This window comes from Platalea leucorodia (genome assembly GCF_965183815.1).
Source record: "Platalea leucorodia genome assembly, chromosome: 12".
In the NCBI taxonomy this organism is placed as follows: domain Eukaryota; kingdom Metazoa; phylum Chordata; class Aves; order Pelecaniformes; family Threskiornithidae; genus Platalea; species Platalea leucorodia.
The window spans coordinates 13227529-13246082 of NC_138834.1; the positions used below are offsets into that span (position 1 = coordinate 13227529).

Sequence of the window (18554 nt, forward strand, 5' to 3'; positions counted from 1 at the left end):
GCAGAAGCGCACAAAGTAAAACAGGTCAGTTACTCAGCGTAAAAACGCTTTCGTGTTCACTATTTAAGGTTTCAGTGAAGTTACTCTGAATATTCATGTCCACTGGCCAAGAGTTGAAAAATAGGAGTTTACGTAGGCACCGAGGACGGGCTCAGCAGAGCATCCAAGGGCTTGCCATCACCAGACTGGCGCGGTGACTGGCTGCTCCCGTCCCGGCGCCCTTGCATTCAGCGAGAGATCAGCTCTCAACTCGCACCTTCCCTGGAGCTCATTTTCAAGCCTAGGCTATCACTAAAGGGCCGCTTCCTGCCCATCGTCTGCCTCAGTCCTGAAGACGGCACTGCAAAGCAACTCCTCAGCCGCGGCGATCCGATCGGCAGCACAGCGTGGCTGGTTTAGCGCAGAGCTCCCCGGCCGCTGCAGTTTTAACCAGCTCCCTCAGCCCCGTGCCACGGACCAGCCGGCTCAAACTTCAGGCACCAGCCTTCCAACAGCTTTGCACGGCCAGCAGTTTGGTTTAGGATAAAACTCTAGTTACAGCTCAAGAAGCAACGTGAAGACAGCCTTAACATCCAGATTCCAAAGGGATTTACCGACTCCTGTGGGAGCCTGGAACTTAAACGCCTTTTGGGATCTAAGCCTGTGTTACTGGAGAGCCAGCCTCCCTGAACTCAAGCCCGCAGATCTTAACCAGGAGTAGAAAAGCCTTGACCGGAGCGCATAGGTCACGGTCTGTGGAAGCTCACGCATCGAGAGGCAGGAAACGCTGCAAACCTCCCGTGGCCATTTGCCTACAGCTGAGTTTAGTTGGTTAGTTGTTTTAATCTCACGCTAGAGGATGTTGTTGAGGCCTTCTGTTCTTACACTTGCCAGTCTGCTTACACTTGTCCTTCCGTGTAACCCGCACATTTGGTAGCGGTTCTTGCAATTGTTCTGTCTCAAAATACTTATTCAAAATAAAAGCTACTGTCACCTTCATTTAAGCCGAGCCAAATGCCAAGACTGAACCCGTGCTCCTCCTGCAACCCTGATATTTTTCGCAAAGGGCCTTCTCACCCTGCCGCAGGAACAAGCGAGTGTGGTATTCACGCAGCCTCACCTGCCTTGGACTGGCTAGTGCAGGCAGCAGCAGGCAGCGTGGCACAGGCAGAGGAAGGCAGCTCCTGCTCACCCTTGCAGCACCAAAGCCACGCTGTTGCCACAACCAGAATTAACCGATTTAAAGCTGCTCGCCAACGCTCCAAGACGACAACGTGGTGGTTTTTATCTCCGTAACACAGACGTACTCTTGGGCAGCAGGATTTTCCCTTCAAAAACCTTTCTGGAGAGGCGAGGGAAAATTAACCTAGGCTACTTTTCGAGGACAAAAGCTTACCTTAGGAAACATACTTGGAGTGCCTATACAAATGTGGTTTTAGTAACTTGTATTTTAAGGATTAAAAATAAGCACGGTTTAATTAATCTCTTAAAGATCATCATCACTTTGCAGTCTAGCCAACTGAGAGTATTAGTAAGTTTAGCAACAATAACTCCATGAAAAAAATCTATTCTCTCCTCCTGCTTTGACCAACCGCGGCAATCTCACAAATGGCAATTTCCTCCCCCTTTTTCTTTTAAGGCGTTTCTCTCCTACACTGCTGAGTAAAACACCCACCACCATGGTGGTGTCAAACGTACACCGAAAATTAGGCTTTTATAACCCTCTCGACAACAACCACCTTAGGCTCGGATATATTAACAAAGGGGACTGTTGAGGCTCCTTGATGTTTAGGCTGTTTACACTTGAAGAAAGCAGTTTGGGCTGTGTGGGAAGCTACAAGACAACTTTTAATGACAGACGTTGACATCGCTCAGCGTTTTTCGTGGCTGGCAGAGCCCCGTGTAGCTCACTGGGAGACACGTGATTCAGCAGCAATTATAAAACCGTCTCGCGTTTTACCTGGGCGGTCTGTGCATATCCTTGAGCTGGCTGAGGTGCATACGCGCTGTAGCTGTAAAATGAATTTAAAGACATTTATAACGCATCCCCGTATTTCTGACTTGTGCAAAACATGTATCACAAGACAATTTTCACATATCCGAATGATTTCTGCTGAAATAATAAGGCAATACAAAATCTAAAAGCTAAAGGAAATCCATAGGATTTACAAACATACCCGAGTTAAGACTAAACCACAATTATTATATACTTATATTACATCTTTTTAAAACAGAGAGGATAAGACCGTAATGCTACTTACCCCTGCTGAGCTGCAGCTTGGCTATAGGTACTATAATCTACAAGAAAAGAAAAAAAAAAGGAAAAAAGGTTGACAAAGGCTTAACAAAATTAACAGTGCAAGAGCACAGCAGCTGGAATTTCCTCCTGCAGCTTGAAAGAACTGCTATAAACCGCTGGAAATCCAGTTTCAAAAGAGTGTAAGGTAAATGCACTTTTTCAGTCTTTGAAGGAAACAAAACCTCTCTTCCCTTCATTGTTACTGCTGTTTGCAGCAGCAACTTTGATCTCAAATGACCCTACTTTAATTTAACTGCCACCTTGGATGACACCCAAGGGGGCTGGCAGGAGGGTGTTTTGTTTTGGAACAAAAGAAACGCTGGGGCTGACACTTACAACCCCCCCACCCCGGTTTTGCGAGCTTTTGGCTCTGTAGAAACCATCACACTTCACTCTTTCCATTTAACTTTCAAGGACGCGAACAAATGGCTGTGGAAAGTTCTACCGCAGGGTTTGAGACGGGCAGCTAGCAGTAATTCCTTCTTCAAAGCCCCCATCCACGCCAATACCCTGATTTAGAGGACAACTGAAATCCTGAAAATCCAAGCAGAAAAGCTTACGCTGAACTGGTTTGCTGTCGGGAATGGAAAATGTGTCCACATGGCAATTACAGGGCTATATTTGAAATGATTACAGCTCCTAAATGTACGCTTTCCCTCAAAGTCACCAAGCAACTCCAGTTCCCATCCAAACTTCTAGAGCGAACGATGAATTCACCGCTCAGACCAGACCTTGCCAGCCAGATTCCAGCTCTCCCAGGACCACAAAAGTCCCGAGGACGGAGATCAGGAATGAGTCCAGACCTTGCTCGCGTCTGCTGCTCGGGCCATGGCATCTGACCGAGCTGAAGGCAGAAGCTGGACGTTAGCAGAGCTTTTCTCAGGCAGAGCCAGATCCTCCTGTGCGGGAAGAGGTTTCGGTGTTTCCATCACGCTCGCACCTCGGGGTACGCTGATCTCGGCTAGAAACCTAACTAACGGATTTGAGGAACCCGGCTGACAACCTCCTACAGCCTTCCGTTATCCCTAGGCTGCGAGGACCGCTTTAACGCCTTCGCCACTTTGTTCGTAACCGAAGGTGACAGAGCACCAGGAATAATTCTGAAAATTTTCATACACCAGAACCTCCTGTTACGCGAGGCCGTGGATTCAGCCCTAATAAAGCTTTCCTCTCCTCCTCCTAACCCCTCTACGTGAGCTTACGGATCTTCCTCCTTTGCACTTCCCTCCGCTGATGCCAGAGCTCAGACCCTGGGGCGCGTGTTGACGGTCGAGGAAAGGAAGCACTGTGACTCTGGTAGTGACTTTTGACAGGTATTAATTACTTCAACCTTGCACCAGAGCGCGGGAATCGGTACGAGTACACAAGGAAGGCGATTGAAATATCACGCACAGCAAAAAGATGCTGAACTGCTATCCAAAGGCTTCCACGCTCCTGAGACGCACGGCACAAGTTGTTAAACTACTCTGGCACCGCTCCTGCTTTCCTTACAGGTTGTCACGTTTAATATTGAAAAATCTAGCTTGTTAAATTCAGGGTCACTGCTCTTTTTTTTTTTTTTTTTCAGTCTACACGTGGCTCTAAGCTCTGCTAAATCCTGAGTGTTAGAAACCATTAACGCCCATTCCCCCTCATCCATCTTCCCTCTCCCACCGCCTCCTTCTCCCAGCACCCCTCCATCCTCCCCCAGTCTCACCGTACGCCCTCCTCCACCCCTGCCTCCTCTTTTCCAAGACTGTTCACCCTCCAGCCCCCCAAACCTCCACACTCCTCTTTTAATTCTCATTTTCTGCACCCCCTTGGGTTACCACAGTCCTCCAGGCTGTTAAAAAACAGCCAGGCTGCGGAGCACGGACCTCCCCAACCTTCACCCCTCGCTGGTAGACCCCCAGCAACCTACCGCCCTCCCGAAGAGCTGCTGGGGCCTCAAGCTACGCACACCATCTTCAATTAAACACCCATCACGCAGCCCTCCTTACAGCCTTCCCCCAGTCCGACCTAGACACGACGTTTTCCCCTTTGTAGGATTTAAATCCAGGTGTTGAATTTGCAATTTGTCTCCGGTAATCCCTCTCTTCTAATTTGCTCGAATTCAGATTAACGCAAAACGTTAACAAAAAAAATATTATGGTTCATTTAGTTAAAACCATCTCCCAGCCTTTATTTCCAGTGGGAAATTAATCTTCATCCTTCTATTTCACGAGGCTCAAGAGCACAATAGCGCAGCCGAAAATAGCAGCTCCCACGGAAGAACATTTCCATGTATTAAGCCGAAAGACAGCTGTATTTTTAAACCCCATTTTGACAATTCCATTGGCACACGTGTCTTTAGTATTTTTTTTTTTTTTTAAGAAAACCTCCCCAAGGTGATATTAGTCACGTTCCCGCACGCTCCATGGCCTGTGACATTTTCCTCTGCGGAGAGGTCCGACCCTCGGCTGTTGGGCTTTAGTTTAAGGCTGATGTTGTCGTGGTTGGTAAGTCTCAATTTTGACTTATTTGCATTCAGTTGGAGCCCTCGCGTAAAAGCATGTTTCCTTCTATGATGCTTCCCTGGTTTTATTAAAAAAAAAAATTACATTTGCACTAGAAACCGTCCCGAACAGCCACCAGGAAAGCCGAAGGCATGGAGGAAGCCTTCAGTAAGGACAGGGATCTCCTGAACGAGCACAACTCAAAGAATCTTCTGGGGCTGGAGCACCGAGGATCCGCTACTGCAAACGACCCCTTAGCGAATCTCTAGCAGGGAGAATCTGGGCACTGCGGCCCCGGGGAGGCACCGGGGGGTCCCGGCCGCCGCGGGGCCTGCGGTGCTGGGGGCAACCGGGCCGGCTGGGGGCCTGGACAGCCGCGGCCCAGCCGGGAGGGACCGCGCCACCGCGGGGGCCCCGCCGTGACAGGGCCGCGGCCCGGCCCCGAGGCACCCCCCCCCCCCGCCACCGCCCCGCTCCCCTCAGCCCGGCCGGCCCCAGGCTCAGCCCGTCCTGACGGGTGCCGGAGGCCGCTCCGGCTTCAGCCGCTGCCGCCGAGGCGGCCCCCGCGGAGGCCCCGGGCCGGCCCGACCCCCCCGGCCCCGCTCACCCGTCGACGCCATTTTCTCGCCTTCCTCCTCCGCGCTCCCAACGTCCGGCCGCCGCCGCCGCCCCGCACTGCGCATGCGCCGCCCGGCCCCGCCGGGCCGTACCACGGCGGCGGCGGGGGGGGAGCCGCGGGCGGCCGCGCACCGAGGGCTCGCCTCGCCCCGTCCCGCCGCCTTCCCGGTGGTCCTCGCCCCCCGCGGAGAACCGAGACCGCTCCGCGCCGCGGCGGCCGCCGCTGGGGAGGGCAGTTCTCCCGCGGCACTGGGCGCTCCCCCCCCGTCGGACTGCAGAATGGTACGGCCCGAGGCCGTTAGGGACCGTCGCGCAAGAGCCGTTCGGGTCGGGAGGCGGAGCGGGGAGGGCGGGGCTACGGCGGCGTGATGTCATCGCCGGGCGTCACGCGGCAGCGAGCGGCGCCGCCGGGCCGCGCGCGGGGTCGCGCCTGACGTCACACGCTAGCAAGTGGCGCCGCGCGCGGCACGTGGCGTCAGTGCCCGGCGGCACGCGGTGTGCCGTGGTGTGGTATCATCACCTGACATCACGCTCCTGCAAGTCACACCACGGGCTGCGCGTGACGTCAGCAGGTGTCACGCCTCACGTGCTGGCAAGTGACACTGCAGGCCAAGCCAGGTGTTGTGTGGGATCCCACGCTGTGCCTGGCATTGCACGCTGCCCACGCAACGTCATAATGTGAGCGTGACGGGGTGACGTCACGCATGATGTCAGCCCACCCACGCTGCCGGCAGCGTTGTCCCATGATGGGTGGGGATGCAGGTACGCCGCAGGGACGGCCCCGGCTGGTGTCCCCGTCCCCAGCAGCTGCCACCCCCCGTGTCTCCCCCAGCACCCTGTGCCCCGCTGCCTGCCCCTGCCTGCTGCTGCCTGCCCCTGCCTGCGGGCACCCGGCCTTGTGTGCGCCAGTGGGTGCTGGGGGGCTGCGGCGTCTTGCAATGCCTGCATGGCGTGGGTGGGTGTCCCAGGGGTGGCATAGAGTGGGTGGGTGTCCCCCGGGTGGCACGGCATGGGTGGGTGTCCCATGGGAGGAATGGCACAGGCGGGTGTCCCAGTGTGGGTAGGTGCCCCATGGGTGGCATAGAGTGGCTGGGTGTCCCAGGGGTGACATGGTGTGGGTGGGTGTCCCAGGAGTGGCATAGAGTGGGTGGGTGTCCCAGGGGTGGCACGGCATGGGTGGGTGTCCCAGAGGTGGCATAGAGTGGGTGGGTGTCCCATGGGTGACATCGAGTAGCTGGGTGTTCCAGGGGTGGCACAGCATGGGTGGGTGTCCCAGAGGTGGCATAGACTGGGTGGGTGTCCCAGGGGTGACATGGCATGGGTGGGTGTCCCAGGGGTGGCATGGGGTGGCATAGAGTGGCTGGGTGTCCCAGGGGTGGCACGGCATGGGTGGGAGTCACAGAGGTGGCATGGTGTGGCTGGGTGTCCCATGGGTGGTGTGGCATGGGTGGGTGTCCCAGGGGTGGCATGGCACAGCCACGTGTCCCCTGGGTCCCCCTGCAGGTCACCGCAGCCCATCTCCCCGTGGCACCATCCCACCCCGCTGGCAGCCCCGGGGACGCCCCGTGGGACCCCACCACTGTCCCCAGGCCACCCACTGTGGGCAGAGGGGACCCGCTCCAGCCACCCACGTCCCCACCCATGGGTGCTCGCTTCACCCACGGGGGTCCCCCGGGGCGCTGAGGGACACCACAGGCCACGGGTTCGGGAGGCGTTTAATGACCTTGGGGGTCCCAAAGTGGCGGGACGAAGCGCGCAGGGCAGCGGGGTCCCCGCCTGGGGGGTTCCCCACCGCCAGCCCCCCCAGAGCCCCCGCCCCGGCGCAGGGGTGGCGGCGGGGGCTCAGGTCGGGGACGGAATTAAGCACCCCCAGAGGTGCACGTCAGGGTGGGGGCAGAAAAGGGGCAGGGGGGCCCTGGCACCCCTTTGCCCCCCCCGGGCGGGGGTTCAAGCAGCAGCGATGGGGGCCAAAGCGTGGGGGGGGGCCGGTGCCGTGCCACCGGCTAGCACCAAGTGCCCTGCGGGGCCACGGGGACGCGGCGGGGGGTGGCCCCCATCCTGCCCCCTCCGGGGTGATGCTCCTGCCCGTACCGGCGCGGCGGTGGGCGCAGGGTGGGGGGGTGACAGTGGGTGTCAACCCCCCGCCCCCCCCAAGCTGTGTCACTGGTTGCGGGGGGGGCCACTGGTGGGGGGCCACGATACGGTAGGGGAGCTGGCCACTGCCACGCTTGCCACGGGGTGGCCCGGGTGTCACCGTGCCGGGGGGGGCCGCTGCCTGAGCCAGGCTCTGGTTCTGTGGGGAGAAAGGAGGCAGGCGTCAGGGTGCCCGACACCCCCCCCCCCCCCAAAGTCACTCTGGCATCGGGTGCTGTGGGTGGGGGTCCCTTGCCCCACCGAAATGGGGTTCATTGCTCCCTGGCCACGCGGCAGCGTCGAGCCCCACGGCTCCGGCTGGCCCCTGGGACCCGCATGCTGGGAGAGGCACACTGGGACTGGGCGGGGGGGACACGAGGACCCCCCGGCTGGCACCCCCTGCCTGGCACCCCCCGGCCGGCACCCCAAAAGCCAGGGTCCCCCCTGCAGGAAAGCACAGCGGGAAAGTGGAAGCGGGGGTGTAAAGAGGGTGGGGGCCACCCGCCGCCCCCCAGCTGGGCACCCTGGCACAGTGGGGGCTGGGCACTGGGGTCTCCCTTGGGCCAAGGAGGGGTCCAGGGGCTCCCTCCCTCCAAGAGGAGCTCCAGGGGCTCCCCGGGTTGAAGGGCTCCTCCCAGGCCTCCCTTCATCCTTGGGGAGCTCCAAGGTTTCCCTTGGCCCAAGAGGGTCTCCGTGGTTGTCTCTCTCAGCCCAAGAGGTTCTCCCTGGTCTCCCCTGGTGCAAGACAGGCTCCAGGGTTTCCCTTGGTCCAAGGAGCTCCAGGGTTTCCCTTGGCCCAAGAGGGGCTCCATGGTCTCCCTTGATGCTTGGGGAGCTCCAGGGTTTTCCTTGGCCCAAGAGGGGCTCCATGGGTCTCCCTTGGCCCAAGAGGGTCTCCATGGTTGTCTCTCTCAACCCAAGAGGTTCTCCCTGGTCTTCCTTGGTGCAAGAGAGGCTCCAGGGTTTCTCTTGGTCCAAGGAGCTCCCTGGTCTCCCTTGGCCCAAGAGGGGCTCCATGGTCTCCCTTGATGCTTGGGGAGCTCCAAGGTTTCCCTTGGCCCAAGAGGGGCTCCATGGGTCTCCCTTGATTTGAGAAGGGCTCCATGGTCTCCCTGGAACCTTGGGGAGCTCCAGGGTTTCCCTTGGTCCACAAGGGTCTCCCTGGTTGTCTCTCTCAATCCAAGAGGGTCTCCATGGTCTCCCTTGACCCTGGGGGGCTCCAGGGACCAGCTCCCGGGGGCTCCAGCCCCCTGTGCTCCATGCCCGCTCCCGGGGGGGCCGCGCCTCGCCCAGCTCATGCAGGGAGGGGAGGAGGGAAGGCGGCGCGGTTACCTGGCCAGATGATGGCTTCCAGCAAGGTGACCCTTCTAGCCAGGACCTCCAGCCGGGCCTGCTGCCGCAGGAGGGTTTGGAAGCTACTGGCCTGGGGGAGAGTGAGAGAGCAGAGCAGAGCGCGCGTTCGCCCTGCGGCGGGCACGGCACGGGTGGCACGGCATGGCACGGGTGGCATAGCACGGCGTGGGTGGCATGGCGTGGGTGGCATAGCATGGGTGCAGCCCCGGCAGGTGGGGGGGTGCCGGTGCAATGGGTGGGGGGTGCCAGGTCTCCCAGGAGGGTGCTCATCCTGGTCTCAGAGGGGTGCCGGGGGCTCCCGTGGCCCCAGGGGGATGCGAGGGGCTCTCCCATCCCTGTGGGTCCAGGGGGGCCCAGGGGGCCCTTGCGCTGACCCTGCCCCAGCCGCAGCTGCCTCCATGTCCCCAGCAGCGTCCTGATGGGGACACAGCTGTCCCCTGCCCAGGCAAGTCCCGGCGGGGTGCTCCCTCTGCCACCCCCCAGCACACCGAGCCCCCGGACACGTGGGGGGACACGTCCCCAACCTGCCCGGGGGGCCACCGGCTTGTCCCCAAGATGGAGACTGTCATGGCATCCCTGCCCGAGGTGGGTTCCTGGGGTGCCCAGCCGTGGGTGCAGGCCAGGGGTACCCCGGTCACCCTCGCCCTACGAGCGGTCCCCAGTGCTGCCCATGATGCCACAGTGTGGGTGATGACGTCATGCACGGCTGATGACATCACACTGCAGCCAAGGCGGGGGCTGACGCCTTGCCCCGGTGCCTGGCCCCTCGTGGCGGAGGGGATGGGGTGCCGAGGGACCCCTTCCCGCAGCTCCATGACATCAGTGAGCCAAGGGCCACCATGGCGTCATGGGGGCCTGGTGACCTGCCGTCGGGGATGGGGGCCACCCTGGGGGTCCCCGTCCCCTCCCGTGGCCCGGGCTGGCCCCCCCTACTCACCGTAGAGCCCAATCATTGTTTCCAAGATTAAAACCCTCTCCGCTAAAATCTTCAGCGCCTCGCGGAGCTGGTGCAAACCCTCCCCCTGGGGAGAAGAGAGGGAGGGGGGTGAGGGGGGGCCGGACCCCCGCATGGCCCCGGGACCACCTCTCCTGGGGGGGGGGGGGGGGCACGGAGGGGACACAGGTACCCCCCACCTCCCAGCACCCCCCGACTCACCGCAACACTGGGCACAGCCGGGGACCCCCACGGCATCATTGGGGGGCCCAGGGATGATACATGGGGGAGAGCAGGGGAGGGGGCCGGGGGTACCCCCCATGCTCATCACCACCCCCTCCGGCACCCATGGGTGGCCGACCCCTCTCGGTAGATGTGTTCCTGGTGTCACCCCCCACTCACCCAAGTGCCCTTCTCGCCTGGCTCGCCCCTGGGGCCCGGCTCGCCCTGAAACACAGAAAGGAGAGGGCCTGGCAGGGGGGGGCACGGGGGGCTGCAGCCCAGGGGGGCCCGACCCAGCAACGTACCTGTGCCCCGTCCTGGCCACGGCTGCCCGGGTGGCCCTGGGGACCCTGGGGGGGGGGGAGGGGGGAGAGCCCATCAGCATCTGGGGGGCACGGCCAGACCCCGCATCGTGGGAGATGCTGGCAGACCGCGCCCCCCCCCCCCCCCCCCCCCCCCCGGCTGAGACCTCCCCAACTCGTGTCACAGTGCTGGGCTGGTGGGGACTCACCCTGTCTCCCTTCTCCCCGGGGGGGCCGGCAGCTCCGGGTGCCCCGGCTCTACCCTGTGCAAGGACAAGGTGGGTGCCATCAGCTGCGGGTGGGAGCCCAGGGGGGCTCAGCCCGCCCTGCACCCCCCACCCCAGTGCTCCCAGCACTTACGTCGGGTCCTGGGGGGCCGGGTGGCCCGATGGGACCCGGGGGGCCAGGGGGACCTGGAAGGAGAGGGGGCACAGATCAGCTCGGCCCTGGCAGAGTGCCCCACACTGGTGAACACCCCAAAAATGCTGGGGGGGACACACACTCACCCATCGGCCCCGCAGGTCCGGGGGGTCCGATGGGACCCATGATGCCCCCGGTGGCTTCGGTGAAGGTGTTGGAGAGGAGCGGATCCCCTGGGGGAGAGCATGGGTGGTGGGCAGGGGCCAGCCCCCCTGGGGCTCCCAGCACCGCCTGGGGAGGGGATCCCCCCACCCCAGCCCTCCTTACTGGGCTCGGCTATGCGGGGTATCGCTGGCCCCACAGGGGCAGGGGGTCCCGGGGGGCCGGGGGGCCCAGGTAACCCCTTCTCTCCGGGGAGCCCCCTGGCTCCATCCCGGCCAGGTGGTCCTGGGGGGCCGGGGGGACCTGCAGGGAGGAAGAAGAGGGTGAAGGTTGGGGGGGTGCCTGTTAAACCCCCGATGCCTGAAGCTGTGCAGTGCTGGAGCCCTTCTGAGCCCCAGAACTGCTGCACAGACGCTGCCAAAACCTGCCCGCCAGGAGAGAGGATTGGGATCCCTCTCCTGCGGGGGCTCCCTGTCCCCCCTTACCTGGTGGCCCCACTGGACCCTTCACCCCGGGAATGCCCGATGGTCCCCGTCCTCCTGCGTCGCCCTTGGGGCCGGAGGGTCCCCGTGAGCCCGGTCTCCCTGCAGCCAAGGAGCACCCTGAGGGGAGCACCCTGGGGACAGCCCCTCGGAGGGTGCCCCCCACCCACGCTGCCCCCCACCCACGCCTGGAACCCACCATCACGCCCCAGCACAGCTCCCAGCTGCAACCCTGGTGTGGGTGGGGAGAGCATCGATCTGGGGGGGCACCCCAAGAGCAGCAGCCCCACGCCCGTGCCCCCACCCTGCCCCAAAGCAAAGCCCTTCAAATCCTCCCCAGAGCTGGCCTGGTCCCCACGAGCGGCTCAATGTCACCGCCGTCCCCTGGGGACGGCTGGGGTGGGACTGCAGCCTGTTCCCCCAAGGTGAGGGGCTCCAAGAGGGGGGTCCCCCAGGTGCCCCCCCCAAATATTGAGAACACCTGGGTGCTTTTCCTGGGCAATGGCACTGCCGGTGCTGCCAGGTGGCACTGCCAACCACCGAGGATGTGGCACTGCCACCCGCCGGTGCAGCAGGATGCCGGTGGCTGGCCGTGGGGGCACGGGGCAGCTGCCTGCACTGCCTGCCTTACCGTCATCCCCGGGGCTCCCGCGGGCAGCCGGAGACCCCCAGAGCTGCCCGGTCTCCGGCCCCCTGCCCGGGACGCTGCCTTTGGGTGCTGGGGAGGTGGGGGGTTCGGCCACTGACAGCCGGGCCACCTGGCAAAGAGACGGGAGGGTTGGGTGCCGCAGCGGGGGAGACCATAAGGTGACCCCCCGCCCCGCGTTCCCACACCCCTCAAGGGGTGGCCAGACCCGGGGTCGGTGGCACTTTGCAGGGCTCACCTGTGCCTCGAGGGTGGCGAGCCGGGCTGTCAGCTCCCCGAAGCGGCTGCAGTTCAGGCACCCTGCGGGGGGAAAGCGGGGGGCACGGGTGGTCGGGTGGGGGGCACCCACCCCTCTTTCACCCATGCTGATCCAGCGTGGGGTGGCAAGGGGGGGGGGGCCCACCTGAGAAAGCCGTGGGGCGCAGGGGGGGCCGGCGTGGGGCAGTGCTGGGGCGGCCAGCGTCCCGCAGGGCGACGAAGGTGTGAGCCTCTGCTGAGGGAAGGGGGAGTCAGGAAGGGGGCACCCCCTCCCCATTGCATTGCCTCTGTTGGGAGACCCCCAAGGGCCACAGGGCTGGGAAAGCCTGCTGCCCCTCACCCCAAAATAGGGGCGGGGGGGTGCAAGGGCTCCCGCTGCTTCTGCCCCCTCCTCGCTCCTTGTGAACCTCAGAGCCCCAAACCCCGCCATGTCCCCAAGCCAGATCCCCCTTGAACCCGCGAGTGACCAGCCAGATCTCCCCAAACCCCCCCGGTCCTGAACCAGACCCCCCCCCAAACCCACACCAGGTCCCCCAACCCACCCCATAACCCTCAGCCAGCCCCCCTCAAACGCCCTCATGGTCCTGAACCCCAACCCCCCCAAACACCCCTATGGCCCCCAGCGAGACCCCCCACCCCAGCCCCAGCTCGGGGGTGGCTTTGGAGGGGGGGAGCACATTCCTGGGGACACTGCCCACATCCACCGCCCATCACGGGGTCCCAACACCTCGTCCCCACTGAGGGACCCTGGGGACAGCGGCTCGGGGCCACCCGGGGCGGCAGGAAAGGGGTGTCTGGAGCAGAGTTGGTGGCATTGCACCCCCCCGCTCCCCCGGCGCTGCCACCCCACCCCGGCACAGCCACTGCCATGCTGCAGGGGACAGCCAGCGCCGCTCTAAGCGGGCCCAGATGTGGGGCACCCAGCCAAGCACGCACGAAGCAGGAGGAGGAGGAGGAGGAGGAGGAAGAGCCCTCCGCCTCCCTCTGTGCTGCTGCCACCCAGCTGGCTCCGGAGCCCCTCGTGCCAGCCACTGTCCTGCAGGCCCTCGGTGCCACCCCGGTGTCCCCAGGGTGCCCCCACCCCTGGGTGCCACCCACTGCCCCTACAGCTCCTGACCCCCCCCATGCCCCGCAGAGCTGGGGCCAAGGCTGGGGACCCACAGCTGGGGTCTCAGGGGAGAGGGAGGGAGGAGGGTGTGGGTGACGATGGGGACAAAGACCCCCCCCCAGTAAAGAGGCAGGCTGGGGGCCAGCTGCTGAGGCGGCAGCGCCCGTCCCACCACGCATGGCACAGCCTTGCACCCATTCATCCCCGCGCGCAGGCAGCTGCCCACCCGCCCTCCGGCCGCAGGCAGGGACAGCGGGCAGGCAGCCATCCCCTCGTGGGCACACAGCCATCCCCTGCGGGCACAGCCACGGACCCACCCACGCAGGAATGTCCAACCGTCTGCCTGTCCATCCATCTACACCCCATCCATCTATTGACCTTTCCAGTTATCCGTCCCCGGGCACGGCCAGCCAAGTGTCCATCTGCCCACCCACCCCTGCATCTACCCATCCAGCCAAATGTAGGGCCATCCACCCGTCTGTCCACCCACCCACAGGAATCTCCCTCCGTCTATCCACCCACCCACTCACCCACCTACCCACCCATCCGCATGCAGGGACATCCACCCTCCTATCCACCCACCCACCGACACAGGAACATCCAGCCAGCCGTCTATCCGCTTATCCGTTCATCCATCCATGGACACAGCCGTCCAGCCATCTACCCACAGGAACAGCCACCCACCCACCCACGGGAACATCCATCCGTTCATCCATCCACTCAACCACAGGAACATCCATCCACCCACCCAGTCACCCACACAGAAGAACATCCCTCCATCTGTCCGTCCGTCCGTCCATCCATCCATCCACTCAAACACAGGAACATCCATCCATCCACCCACCCATTCACCCACACAGAAGAACATCCATCCATCCGTCCGTCCGTCCATCCATCCATCCACTCAAACACAGGAACATCCATCCATCCACCCACCCATTCACCCACACAGAAGAACATCCATCCATCCATCCGTCCGTCCGTCCATCCACTCAACCACAGGAACATCCATCCATCCACCCATTCACCCACACAGAAGAACACCCATCCCTCCCTGCCTCCCTCCACAGAGGAACATCCCTCCATCCCGCCATTCATCCATCCCTCCATCCACAGAGGAACATCCCTCCCTCCATCCCTCCATCCACCCACACAGAGGACCACCCACCCAGGCATCCCTCCCACCCACCCATGGGCCCATCTCTCCATCCAGCCCTCCCCACCCTGCCCATCCCTGCCAGCGATGCCGATGGCGGGGGGCCACAGCCCCTGGGTGACACCCCCCACCCCAGCCACAGAGAGGACCAGAAGCCCAGCGCCGGGGCAGGATGAGGCCCCTTCCCATGGCCGTGCCACCTCCCACCTTCCTCGCAGTTGGCCCCGGTGTGCCCGGGGCAGCACCTCCACTCCAGCGCCGTCAGCGTCTTGTAGGTCACCCTGTAGATGGGCCGGACGACGGTGCGGTAGCTGCTGGCACAGAGCGGGGCAGCGCCTTCAGACCCATCCCAGGGATCAGCCCAGCAGAGCACCCCAGGGTGCTGGGGTGGGATGCCGGGTGCCCGCTCCCAGGGGATCCCGGTGGCACCGCTCACCTGCCCCCGTTGCAGGCCAGGGGCCAGCGGCAGCCCTGGAAGACCCGCTGGAGGAAGGTGCCGTTCTGGACGTGGCACGACACCGTCCGTGTCACCGTGTAGGAGCACCAGTTGCTGGAAGGGAAACCACTGGTGCCGTCAGCCCTGCCCGGGGGACGCCGCGGGGCTGGCAGAGGTGGCGGTGCCACCCGGGGTGTCCCCCCGTCCCTGTCCCAGGGGGTTCTGCCCCCCAAATTGCCCCAGGAGATGCCCACGCCCAGCTTTCGGGGTGCCCATGGAGGACCCTCCCAGGCGGGGGCTGCCCTGGCACGCCGGGGGGAGCTGGGGCCCCACATTCCTGATGCATTCCCGGCCGGCATGGCGCTGGCGCCGGCTGGCCTGGAGCGGGGCCCGGAGCCCCCCCCTGCGCCCCCGGCCCACCCCGCACAAAGGCTCCTTTCTTTGGGCGCCTGCCTGCCCCATGCCGGCTCCTCATGCCAGGCTCTGCCCACCCTGGGCATCCCCCCCCGCCAGCCTCAGTTTCCCCCTGCAGAAGGAGGGGACATCAGTGCCACAACGCCAAGTACCCCCGTCCCCGTGGTGGGCAGGACTCAGCTGTACCCTCGGCGGGGCTCCAAACTCCGAGGCTGCGTAATTTGGGTCAAAACCCAAGCTTTTTGGGACCGCCGCAGCGCTGCACAGCCCCTGCGAGCAGGGAGGCGGTGGCGGGGGGAACGAGTGGGCGCTGCGGGGGGACAATTGTCTGGGAGGTGCCGGGGGGGCGGGGGGCGCAGCAGGGTGGCACAGGGCTTTCCGGCTGGGCAGCGTCCCAGGTGGGCCCTGTGCCAGGGCCATGAAAGCGCCGAGCCCGCCGGGGCTGTCTCCACGCTTCTGCTGCCGCCCTGCAATGCCAAGGGGGATCCTGGGGGGCAACAGCACCTCCAGCCCCCCTACCCCGGGTGACAGCCCCCGGCATCGTCCTCCCTGGGTGGGCATCCAGCTCCCGGGCGATGCTCCCCCATGCAGATGGGGATGGCACGGGTGCTGCGTCGGGATGCGGCCGCGCCGTCTCGGGGCGAGGATGCAGCGGTGGTGCCAACCCCAGCTGCGCCGGGCGCCCGCGGGGATGGGGACGGGTCCCGGCCCGTTTCGCCTCCCGCCTGGCAGAGGGAGGACGTGGGGGAATGCCCTCCCGGGGAGCGGGGCAGGAGCTGGCGGGCATCGGCGTGCGAGCGCTTGCATGGCCTGGCCTGACCTGGCCCACCCGCTGCCGGGCCGGCACTCGTGCACTGAGCGGGCCCGGGCTCTGCTGCTGGGGCATGCACACACCTGGGGCAAAGCCCACGCCGGGGTTGGCTCCGAATCCCACCCCCCCTTCCCAAACCCAGCCTGTTGGCTTCGTGCCCCCCCAGCTTGGGCATGTGGGACCCCAGCGATGCGTTAGCCCAACGAGAGGGATGGGGTGGGGGCTTGCAGGCCCCCCAGTGCCGACAGCAGGGTGGTGGGTGCTGGGTCGTGGGCTGGGGGGGACACGGCAGGGTGGTGCCAAGGCACCAGGGGCTTCCTGGGCTTGGCCGGGAGGGGAAGGGGAAATGAGGCAGCTTCTGCCTGTCGCCTCACCGACCCGAGCGGAACCGGGAGGTCCCGGCAATCCGGTGCCGGAGACACGGCCAGAGCCAAAGATTTCCTGTAAACAACCCCCCCGCCACCCCGCCTGCCGCTCCGCCGGGCCGGGACCACGGGGACAGGGACCACAGCCCCCCGAACCGGGCAGCGGGCTGCCCCGGTCCCCACCACCTCCCAGGGACGGGCAGGACCCTGGGGCCGGGCCGCTCACCCTGCACCAGCCCCAGCAGTCCCAGTGTGCCCAGCTAGCCCCAGTAGCCCCAGCAGCCCCAGTATGCCCAGGCAGCCCCAGTAGCCCCAGCATCTTGCTAGCCCTGGTAGCTCTGATAACCCCAGCAGTGATGCTAAACCCAGTATGTCCTGCTAGCCCCAGTAACCCCCCAGTAAACCCCAGAAAGTCTTGCTAGCCACAGTAACCCCCAGCCCCAGTAAGTCCTTCTGGCCCCAGTAACCCCCAGCCTCAGTAAGTCCAGCTAGCCCCAGTAGCCCCCAGTATGCCCAAGCCCCGGCAGTCCCCAGCAGCATGGACCCAGCAGCCCCTGCCCTGCCGTCCCCAGCAGCCGGTGCCCCCCGGTACCCGATGCCCCCCATGCCCGGTACCCGGAGCCCCCCGTACCCGCAGCCCCCCAGTACTCGATGCCCCCCAGTACCCGGAGCCCCCCGGTGCCCGCAGCCCCCGGGTGCCCGCAGCCCCCCGGTGCCCGCTGCCCGCATCCCCATCTCCCCGGTGCCCCCCACGCTCCGTGCCCGGTGCCCCCCGTGCCCGGCCCCCCCCTCCCGGTGCCTGCGCTCCATCTCCCCGGTGCCCCCCACCCCGCTGCCCCCGGTGCCGGTACCTGCGGGCGGCGGGCTGCAGCAGGGCCGGGCTCCAGGAGCCGGCGGCGGACGGCAGCAGCAGGCAGCAGAGGTACAGGCAGAGCCCCAGGGGTACAGGCAGGGGCAGGCAGCGGCGGCAGGACCCCCGGTCACGGCCCGCCATGCCGTTCCGCTGGGCTCGGCGTGGGGCGGCGCTGCCCGGGCACCGGCACCGGCACCGGCACCGAGCGGGGCGGCGGGAAGGGGAGGGGAGGGGAGGGGGAGGGGGAGGAGGAGGAGGAGGGATGAAGGAGGAGGAGGGACCCCCGCTCCCCCGCCTTCCCCCCCGATGGCGGCACGGGGAGGGGGGGGGGCGGCGCGATTTGGGGGGGCTCAGCGCAGGGAGGGGGCGCGGTGCGGGGGCTGCGCCCAGACGCGGGGCCCGTGTGAGCCCCGGCGCGACCCCCTGCGTGGGGCACACGCGTGGGTGCGTGCGTGCGTGCGTGTGCACGGTACCACGCGTGTGTGCATCTGCGTGTGCGTGGGTACACGTGTGTGTGCGTGCATGGTACGCACGCGTGGGTGCATCTGCGTGTGCGTGGGTACACGTGTGTGTGCGTGCATGGTACGCACGCGTGGGTGCATCTGCGTGTGCGTGGGTACACGTGTGTGTGTGCATGGCATGCACGCGTGGGTGCATCTGCGTGTGCGTGGGTACACGTGCGTGTGTGCATGGTACGCACGCGTGGGTGCATCTGCGTGTGCGTGGGTACACGTGCGTGTGTGCATGGTACGCACGCGTGGGTGCATCTGCGTGTGCGTGGGTACACGTGCGTGTGTGTGCACGGTACCACACGTGGGTGCATCTGCGTGTGCGTGGGTACACGTGTGTGTGTGTGCATAGCACGCACGCGTGGGTGCATCTGCGTGTGCGTGGGTACACGTGTGTGTGCATGGTACGCACGCGTGGGTGCATCTGCGTGTGCGTGGGTACACACGTGTGTGCATCCTGGTGTGTGCATGGTATACACGTGTGTGTGCGTCTGAGTGAGTGTGGGCACACACGTGTGTGTGTCCTAGTGTGTGCACGGGTACACACGCGTGTGTGCATCTGCGTGTGTGTGGGTACACACACGTGTGCTTCTGCACGTGCATTGGTGCGCACGCATGTGTGCATCTGCATGTGTGTGGGTAGACACGTGCGCTTCTGCATGTGCATGGGTACTCCACGT

General features: G+C 64.3%; 2 protein-coding genes across 2 annotated transcripts in view; both read right to left on the bottom strand.

Annotated features, from left to right (window-relative positions):
• Positions 1-5435, bottom strand: part of EWSR1 (EWS RNA binding protein 1) — a gene marked incomplete at its 5' end in the record, with an annotated part of 22453 nt that extends 17018 nt beyond the window's left edge. Inside the window, 3 exons of the mRNA XM_082324820.1 lie at positions 1940-1991; positions 2241-2277; positions 5360-5435. Of these exons, the coding sequence (XP_082180946.1) occupies positions 1940-1991; positions 2241-2277; positions 5360-5435 (165 nt within the window). The remainder of the gene's footprint in view (positions 1-1939; positions 1992-2240; positions 2278-5359) is intronic.
• Positions 5436-7099: 1664 nt separating this feature from the next.
• Positions 7100-17536, bottom strand: EMID1 (EMI domain containing 1). Its single transcript, XM_082325482.1, is given in 16 exon segments — positions 7100-7639; positions 7641-7663; positions 9794-9878; positions 10193-10237; positions 10318-10362; positions 10524-10577; positions 10675-10727; positions 10821-10907; positions 11002-11139; positions 11322-11420; positions 11950-12076; positions 12203-12264; positions 12368-12454; positions 14694-14797; positions 14923-15036; positions 17364-17536. Coding segments are annotated over 16 exon segments (1653 nt in total). The 5' UTR covers positions 17507-17536; the 3' UTR covers positions 7100-7252.
• Positions 17537-18554: the final 1018 nt, after the last annotated feature.